We start from the raw sequence: 10,044 nt of genomic DNA, 5'->3' as shown, positions 1-10,044 counted from the left end.
ATGGCTATACTGCAGCGGGTATGGTTAGCATTGGTATTTACCTGTGGGGAGGAAGCATAAGGGGGGCGCTCTCAGTTGTATCATTCTCGCTAGAGCACAGCAGATTCAATCACCCAACACAACACGTTCTTGGCATTTTAAGTACAACCTTAAAATAATAACAAAATAATAACAATAGTTATTAATATTATTTATTACACAATGTGATTCTGAGAAATAAAATAAGTCTAACACTAATATGTAAGTTAGTTACACCGTGGCTGACATATTTATTACACCCAATCACAGATATGAGAATGGTGCAAAAATATCAGTTAATTTAATTGATCATAAACCCTGATAGACCCAAATCTAACACTAAGGGGAGATGTGCGGGAAATCTGGACACCTGGTAACCCAACACCTAGAGCAATACAGGAGGAGCTCAGCTGTAGCCCCACCCACCGCTTCATCCTATTAGATGCATGTTCCACCAATCAGATTGTCCTCTCAGAGATGTCACCAGTCTCTGGGCGGATTTCTTACATTATGGTAATTTCTCCCAGCTCCTGACTCACCCAGATATCATTAGAGAACCTCCCTGTACACATACTGCAGCATGAAGGGGCTCAGTGAAGGTGGCAGTGACGGTATGTAAGTGTCTGATTGGGTCACACAGAGAATAAAAGGACAGCTGTCCAGCCTCATATTCCAGATATATCCTCACTCTATCACAGGGAGTAATGTCAGGTAACCGGATCACTTTACTGTCATGTATCACTGAATACTGATTATTATACCACCACAAACACCAGGACTTGTTATTACCTCCAATGACTGACTGACCTCCTCTCCTGTCTATACTGGGATAACACATCCCTACCAACCAACTCCCTGATTTACTGAACTCCACTTCCCAGTAATGTCGCCCTGAGGAAAATCTCCTGGTGCTTATTACCTGATTATACTGAAATCTTTCTGGTGTTTCTGGACGTTTCTGGTTTATATCTGACCAGGATGCAGTTTTTCTGTCACCTGATATATGTATATTATTACCAGCTGTGTTTACATCCAGTAATATGTCTGTAGGTTCCTGCACATAGATCCCTGTATTTAAACCTGTTATTATATCAGATAATGTGTGTATTTTCTCTGCAATAAGACACACATCCAGATCTCCTACACCATGGACCTGGTCATCATGTCTCTCTCTGTCCTCAGTATCACACAAGTCACCTGTGTCTGGTTCCTGTAAGACAGTCACTGGATCAGACATGTTACACAGCTCCTCAATGTGACGCATCTTCCTGGACAGCTCGCCCTTCTTTATTTCCAGCTTCTGGATCAGATCAGAGACTGAGAGTGAAACGCTCTCTTCCTGCCTGGAGATTTCATTCAGGACTCTCTTTTCTAGGTCATCCAGCTGTCTCCTGATGTTTGTAAACAGGGCAGTGACTCTCTCTGTTACACCAGTTGCTTTTTCCTGATCTTTTCTCCTGCGCTCCTGCAGTCTCTGGATTTTTTCCTCAGTCTCCTCTCTCTTTGTGGTCAGTTTCTGCAGAACATTTTTTAGTTTTTTCTTCGACTTCTCAGAGGCCTCATCTAGTATCTCCACTCTGTGTCCCTGATGTTCTCCAGCTGCACAGTAAATACAGATACAGACAGCGTCCTCAGTGCAGTAATACACCAGAATCTTCTTATGAACGAAGCATTTCCTGTTCCCCAGGGAAGTGCTGGGATCAGATAAGACGTGTTCTGCGGACTTGCTGTGTACTCTCAGGTGATTATCACACAGAGAAGCCTCACACATCAGACAGGATTTAGCAGCAGGTACAGGAGAGTGAATACAGTAAGTGCAGAAGATGTCAGTCTCCTCCTGATCTGGCTGAGTAGACAGAAATCTCCCCACTATGTTACACAGAGGAATGTTCCTTATCAGTGCAGGACGCTCCTGACACTCTGCTCTGCATTCAGGACAGGTATAAACTCCAGACCCCTCCTGTGTATCCAGCACACGATCAATACAGACCCGGCAGAAGTTGTGTCCACATCTCAGTGTTACAGGATCTGTATAAATGTTCAGACAGATGGAACAGTCCAGCTCCTGTCTCAGATCAGCAGACGCCATCGATGACAGCAGCAGAGAGAAATGAAAGTGAAAGTCTCTGACACTCAGACACCAGAGGGTGTGTTTCACATACTAATACAGGGTGAGGCTGTGGTATTTAGTAAGGTTATATCGTTATTTATTTACAGGCTCAGTCACACTATAGGTGCTCTTACACATGACACTCTACCTGACTGTCAGATCTCAGATTTTGCTTTACATAAACTCTCACATGCACGCAGGCGCGGGCTGGCAAGATGCAGCCGAGGGGCGCACAGGCGGCCGCATCACATGATACGTGATGCGGCCGCGACATCAATTACGCGCCCGCATCGCGTGTCATGTGACGTGCCCGCCTGTGCGCTGAGGCGGGCGCATCCCCTGCTCCCACCTTGCCCCTCTCCGCTCTATACTCAATGCGGCTGTGAGACTCATCTTCCTCTCACGCCGCTCCTCCTCTGCCTCCCCTCTCTGTCTTGCCTTATACTGGCTCCCCTTCCCCTACAGAATCCTTTTCAAACTCCTCACCACCACTTACAAGGCCCTCTCTCAGTCTACTGCCCCTTACATCTCTAACCTCCTCTCCATTCACACTCCTGCCTGCTCCATGCGCTCAGCCAATGACCGACGCCTCTCCTCCACTCTGATCACCTCTTCCCACTCCAGAATCCAAGACTTCTCCCGTGCTGCCCCCCTTCACTGGAACGACCTCCCTCACTCCATTCGTCTCTCATCCAATCTGTGCTCCTTCAAGCGGGCACTTAAAACTCACCTGTTCCTTAAGGCCTACAAACCATCCACTTAACCTCTCACCTCTTCTGGTTCTCCCCTGCCCCCTTTCTCTCTCTCCGTTGCTTCACTGGCTCCCTTATGTACCTGATTCTGTTTACCCTCCCTTAGGATGTAAGCTCGTATGAGCAGGGCCCCCTCCCCTCCTGTCTCCATACCGGTTCTTCCGCTCCGTCTCTACTGTATCTGATTGCCTGGAGTTTCTGAAGTACTGGTACTTTGTGTTTATTGTTCTGTACTGTTTTACCCTGTATAGTCTACTGTTTGTTCTGTGTACGGCGCTGCGGAAACCTTGTGGCGCCTAACAAATAAACGATAATAATAATAATAATGTGATGCGGCCGCCGGCAATCATTAGGTTATAGTGCAGCCGGGGGGGGAGGGGGGGAGGGAGAGCTGGGCGGCCGGCCCTAACAATGGATAAACTGAGCGGCCCGGGGGACCGATGCCCCACTGCCCCCCGGGCCAGCCCGCCCCTGCATGCACGGCCCTCTCTACCCTCTAACATCTGCACCTTCTTCATCAACCTTGTATGTTTTTCGGTATGATTTGTTTTTTTGTATTATTTGTTATAGTGAATGTCCGGCAGTGTAAAGTTTTGTGTCATATTAAAACTAAACAATAATAATGAAGATGATGATGATGATTCACGTACATATATGTGTTTGGTCAACTCTGAAAGATCCTCACATATGGTGCCCGGGCCAACAGTCCAGTTTACAACATTGCACCATTAGTGTGGTCTGACACTGGCAGTATAAATATTCAGATGAGGTCATTTCCCGACCAACATCTAATGATTCTCCATCACACAAAGATCAGGATAGTCAGTCTCCTCTGGCCCATACACTCTGAGAATTGCCGCCATTTAGGTATAAAATGACCAGAGACAGTCAAAGAATAAAATCAGCAATGATGATGGTGGGATACAGTGTATGACATAGCCATATGGATGAAGATGTCCATCTTGTTTCTTTTACTATATTTATTTATTTATTATATACTTTAATATAAATATATCCTCACATCATAATAATATTCTACTCATACACAGAATAAATAAATATTTCCCTTATTGATAAAACAATCACATAGAGCAGACCTACCAATTGTCCCTGATCAGGACAGCAGTTGGGAAAGTTAGTGGGTACTATCTGTTCCCCGCTTAATGCAACAATTGGTGAACGAGTGACGCATGCACTTCCCACTGGTGTGAACAGAAATGAATGAGAGTTTGGAGGAAAGTATAGAGCAGTCACGTCCCCTGTTTCAGTTCACAGATCAATTTGTTGGGAGGTATGCACAGAGAGACATTGTCGTACTGGTCTGCCGGGGAGCTGGGATCCACCAGTAGGCCCCGACGCTGGTTAGCTACGCCCCCGCCCGGGTACATTGTTCGTTCCGAGTGACAGCCAGGTCAGGTGACACTGACAGCACTGCACTGTCATTGAAGTGCAGAGAGCCCAGACGTGACTGCGGCTCTCTGCATATGTGCCGTACAGACACAGTGATTGGTAGATGAGTCATGTCACATGACTCATCTTGGAAGTAGAACAACCCATATTGAAGAGGTCAAGCCGCCCAGAGGAGCTACTCAAAGAATGCAGGAGCACCAGGAGTCATTGTTGATAAGGTTAGAAAAGCGGGCAGCGCTACAGCAGCGAGCAGCCTGTCATATTGGGGGATAGGGGAGACAAACAAATGTGGCATGAGAGATGAGGGGCAATAAGGGCATGTGACATGAGGGGCAATAAGGGCATGAGAAATGAGGTGCAAAAGCATGGCACAGGGTGATGAAGGGGGGCTAGGAGAAGAGGGGAGCAAAAGCAGCATGGAGGGCACAGTGTGATCATAAGGAGGCACAGCATGGTGATGAAGACACACAGTAATGTGTGTGTGATGGCACAGTGGGCTTGTGGCAATGTAATGTGTGTGTGTGTGGTAGGTGGTGGCTAAGTAATGGGTGCTATTTTGTTTGTGGGGTGATGGTGGGGCAATTTAATTTTATAGTGGGGTCTATTATTTTACGATGGGGTGGTTTGGGGGCTATTAATTGATTGTGTGGCTGAGTTTGAGGAGCATGAGGTCTATTTATTAATTGTGAATATGAATTATTTAATGGCAGTGACAGCTGCGGGAAATCGGTATATTTATTATACGTAAATGCTATTAATTTATTGCTGGGGCTGTCTGGAGGGAGGGAAATAGGTTATTTATTAAATTGGAATACTATTACTTTAATGTTGTGGCTGGAGGAAGGCCTAAGTATTAATTGTGGCTCCTATTGATTTAATGCCGGGGCTGGTTGGAATTTTCGAAGTGTACACATTTTTTCCCCCGAATAGGGCCCCCAACATTCCAGGACCTAGACAAGCCGCAACTAAAGAAAGCAGCAGCCACAGGTGGTAAAAGTGACAAGAATAGGTAGGACAGTCTGTGAGTCTAGGACAGGCTTAGCTAACCTGTGGCACTCCAGGTGTTGTGCAACTACAAGTTCCAGCATACCCTTCCAGCAATAAGCTGCTATATATTGGCAAAGCATGCTGGGGCTTGTAGTTTCACAACACCTGGAGTGCCACAGGTTAGCCAAGCCTGGTCTAGTGGGACAATCCTGATTTTTGGTGACTGTTCTGCCCAACCTAAGGGGCAGGTCAAGACTGTGTACCTTACAATATACTTTAGGGCTTATATAAGTTTATAGCTCTTTTGCTGTTGTGAGTTAGTTAGCCCTGTTTGGCGGCCCTATTGGCACTGTATATTGTGGGGGTAAGGTACCTCTTGTGAGGGGTGTGGTAGAACGATGAGGGGTATTAAAGAGCTCTTATATGGCTAGAGCTGAGATAAAGAGGCAGTGTTTGGTGTGCTGGCCTCTATTAATATGTTGTGTTGCTGTGTGTATGGGATGGGCGCTATATAATATGCGTGGTGGTGAGTGGGGATTCCCCCCCCCCCCCTACGCAAGCACCCCAAGAATAATCCCAAAATAAAATAAAATTAAAAATTATAAAATAAAATAAAATAAAAACAAAAATAAAATTATAAATTAATTTAAAATAAATCAAAACCATGAGAATAAGAACACAAATAAGATCACAACTCTTTAAAAACTTACCATAGCTCTAGACCCCTGACCAAATAATAGCAACCAACTATAAAGCTTATACCAGTTTAACCACCCCACTCCCCCCCCCCCATTAAAACCACACTATACATCACCACACCCACACCCCATCCTTAAACCCAATTATAAACGCCCTCCCTCTTTTTATCATAATGTACCAGGTCTCCCTCAGCAGAAATGAAGAAGTCTACCCCCACCCCACCCCCATCAAACCCCCACCCCCCCCCATCCCCACCCACATAAAACCCCACAATTATTAACACTTAGAGGATCTGCCCCCACCATATAGCTATAAATATAAACACATCAATGTTATACTCACCCTCTTTAGCCATTCACATATTTGTACATTTCTAACCATAAAATAGTAAACCCACCTAATTATATACAGCGGTGAGAACACCTGGACTCGATGCACCCGTCCCACTAACACATAGCCCCGTACAGGCCACGCCCCTCACACACACACCGGTCATCATATCCCACAACTATCCGGTAATCACACTCCATAACCCTTAGCACCCCTCATAGTATCAATTTAGACACGCCCACTTATCCCCCAACCAATCCCCAGCCCACAATACCAGCACACCCACATGGATCTAACCAACACGTCACCCATGCTACTACACGCTACACCGCAGCAGTTAACCATGCACGGCCAGCCAGCCCCGTCTTAAACACACACACAACAATCAAACAAGAGAGACAAAAGTTAAAATATACCGCAACACGCCACGCCACCTTAAGCCCCCAGCTACCCACTCTCCACTCCATTAAATAAACACAATAATTCACAATAAAAGTATATATCGATCCCCCCCCTCCCCCCCCCCCTCCCCCCGCCCGCCCTCCCGCCCGCACTCCCGCTCTTTTTTCCAGAACACCTCTCATTATAAAAGCAGTAACATACAAAGAGGACACATCCCTGACGAAGTCTAAGGACGAAACGCGTTGGACCCCCACACACTACAGAATACGACCACGTGAAAAGCTACCTCCACCCTGGAAATCACTTCCCCATTCAGCTCCAGGAACAAAGGGGTAAGCAAACTCACAAAGGAAACAAGCAGGAACCACAGTGGAACGCAGTCTGCGCTCCACCAAAACCGGAAGTCCTGCACAGGAAACCACAGAAAAAGAAAAGAGGAAAAAAACAGCCCAGTTTAATCCACAGCCACAACATCGCCGCTTAAAACACCAAGAAGACCCGTTTTTTCCGCAGAGCTCAAACCACAGTTCAACAAGACCAGCTGTAAGATACCAAATGCTCTTATAAGAGCTCCTCAGCAAAAGCCAAACAGCTCTCTTTACACCACTCATCCCCACTCACCACCACGCATATTATATAGCGCCCATCCCATACACACAGCAACACAACATATTAATAGAGGCCAGCACACCAAACACTGCCTCTTTATCTCAGCTCTAGCCATATAAGAGCTCTTTAATACCCCTCATCGTTCTACCACACCCCTCACAAGAGGTACCTTACCCCCACAATATACAGTGCCAATAGGGCCGCCAAACAGGGCTAACTAACTCACAACAGCAAAAGAGCTATAAACTTATATAAGCCCTAAAGTATATTGTAAGGTACTAGGAATCTGTGTTCTCCACAACACATCCCTATCACCCCCACATATCCTCCCTCTCTCCCCCCCTCTCTCTCTCCCCCCCCCCTCTCTTTCTCTCTCTCTCTCTCTCTCTCCTTCTCCCTCCTCTCTCTCCCCACCCCCCCCCATCTCTTCTCTATCCACAGGCTGCGCCACGGCAAAACCAAGAACAGAAACAAACAGATCGGCAATCGGAACACCCGAAGTATCCGTAACGGCGGCACCAATCCCTACCAAACCCCTGACAAGCGCAGACGTCCAAGGTAAGCTCTCGAACGAGAGCCCCCCCCACCCTACAAGACTGTGTACTCTTTATATACACACTGCATTCTTTATATACTACACTATGGTGCTGGCTGTCCTTCATGGACTGACCACTCCCCCTCTAGTGTCTGGTCTCGCCTCTATGATGGCTGGCCACACCCCCTCTGGTGGGCCCCTAGCTTTGCAGTCCCTCAGTGGGGCCTTCATACCCCAGTCTGACACTGGGCATATGATAACCTTTATAAACTTTATAAAGTCAACTGCACACTTTTCTCAAGTTCTCAGTTACTCAAGTCCAACGTGAGAGGACATTTTCAACGCTAATGATCATAAAGACAATGCTAAGAAATTCACTGTCTGAAAGAACTTGGAATCATACATGTTGCTATCCAATGAAAATTGTTAGATGAATTGGAGTTATTGACAGATTCCCACAATCAGATAGTGAATTCACACAATTGCTCTTAATATAGTGGATAGCAAGAAATATGCTTTATAACTATCTGTTATTGTGTAGAATGTTCAGTACAAGCAAAGTATTTAAAAATATCCGTCATTTATTTAAAATAAAAAAAATAAAAAATCCAATTACAACAATCTGTATTTACATTTAGTATCTACTGTACTACTGTATACTGCCAGTAATATGTATAATATATGTACACTGTAATTACTGAAAAATATACAATTATTTAGCAAAAATTTTAATTGTACCTTTTTTCGACTTATGTATTTTTTAAAAATTATATTTATTTCTTATAAAAATGAAATGATAGCCTTATAGTTGTGGGTGGGCCCCCTTTGTCTCTGGCAACCAATATTTTTAGACCCAGTCCGTCACTGCTTATGATTGGCTGGCCAGGGAGAAAGGGTGTGCTTTTGATGGTTGAGTGGCAGTCGGCAGTTTGCAGGTGAGTTATATATTTATTTATGGGAAATTTTCTGTGTGTTCTTTTTTCCATTTACACTTCACTAAATCAAGTTATTTAAAAAAAAGTGGCGAAGTTTTCCATTCAGTTGAAGTGTATTTGAAAATTGTGGGCCCTTTGTAGTGCTCGAACCACTGGGGTGTCAATGTTGTCCCTCCAGATGTCCCAGACTTGTTTATTACCTTGTTCCCAACAGCACAGGGGTCAGGAAGAGCCTCATATTTCCGAGCGTGGATGGGAGGGCACAGCACAAAAACAGCATCCTCTTCCCTCGCAGGGGCACCAGCCCCACGCTGACCAGTTTCAGGCTGACATTATCTATAGCGGGGGATCCCCCAACCTCGTGGTCTCCCTGTTATACTGGATACCAGCTCAGGCTGTCTACTCCTGGGTCTGGTTGAGGATTTGGGGATGGGGACATGTTGGTCTTTTATTTATTTTACTTTAAACACCGCACTGTGCATGGGGACTGTCTACATTACAGGTGGTAACTTTATGCATGAAGTGTGTAATTACATTGTGCCGGGAAATGTACTTCTTCATCAAAGTGCAACATGCAGACCAGGGTCTTATTAGAAGTACAGGACAAATGTTGGGCGGACCAGAATGGAGGAAGATATCCACACACACAGGCTGATAGCGGTCAGCGCGTGACCACATTTACCAACAGCCCAAGTAATGAGCATAACACTTCAGTAGGATGATTCCTGGCATCTCGGTCATTATGACCCCCCACATGGCTATACCGCAGCGTGTGGTTAGCATTAGTATTTACCTGTGGGGAGGAAGCATACGTGGCCGCTCTCAGTTGTATGATTCTCCCTAGAGCACAGGAGATTCAATCACCCAACACAAAACGTTCTTGGCATTTTAAGTACAACCCTAAAATAATAACAATAGTTATTTATATTATTTATTACACAATGCAATTCTGAGAAATAAAATAAGTCTAACACTAATGTGTAAGTTAGTTACACCGTGGCTGACATATTTTTACACCCAATCACAGATATGGGAAAGCTGCAAAAATAACAGTTAACATAATTGATCATAGACCCAGATAGACCTAAATCTAACACCAAGTAATGCGGGAAAACTGGACACCTGGTAACCCAATAGCTAGAGCAATACAGGAGGAGCTCAGCTGTAGCCCCACCCACCGCTTCATCCTATTAGATGCATGTTCCACTAATCAGTTTCCCCTTCCTGTGATGTCACCAGTCTCTGGGCAGATTTCTT

General features: G+C 45.3%; 1 protein-coding gene across 1 annotated transcript; it reads right to left on the bottom strand.

The window, feature by feature from the left end:
• Nucleotides 1-264: 264 nt before the first annotated feature.
• Nucleotides 265-2,108, bottom strand: LOC142150225 (E3 ubiquitin/ISG15 ligase TRIM25-like). The gene has a single exon (XM_075205432.1). The coding sequence runs from the start codon at nucleotides 2,105-2,107 to the stop codon at nucleotides 554-556; it is 1,554 nt and encodes a 517-aa protein (XP_075061533.1). The 5' UTR covers nucleotide 2,108; the 3' UTR covers nucleotides 265-553.
• Nucleotides 2,109-10,044: the final 7,936 nt, after the last annotated feature.

The sequence above is a fragment of the Mixophyes fleayi genome, chromosome 4 (assembly GCF_038048845.1).
Source record: "Mixophyes fleayi isolate aMixFle1 chromosome 4, aMixFle1.hap1, whole genome shotgun sequence".
NCBI lineage: Eukaryota > Metazoa > Chordata > Amphibia > Anura > Limnodynastidae > Mixophyes > Mixophyes fleayi.
The sequence above is the reverse complement of the archived record's forward strand: the minus strand, read 5'-3'. Positions and strand labels throughout refer to the sequence as shown.

Bases quoted from the DNA above. Each gene is read 5' to 3' on its own strand.
- LOC142150225 (XM_075205432.1), bottom strand. From the start codon at position 2,107: ATGGCGTCTGCTGATCTGAGACAGGAGCTGGACTGTTCCATCTGTCTG.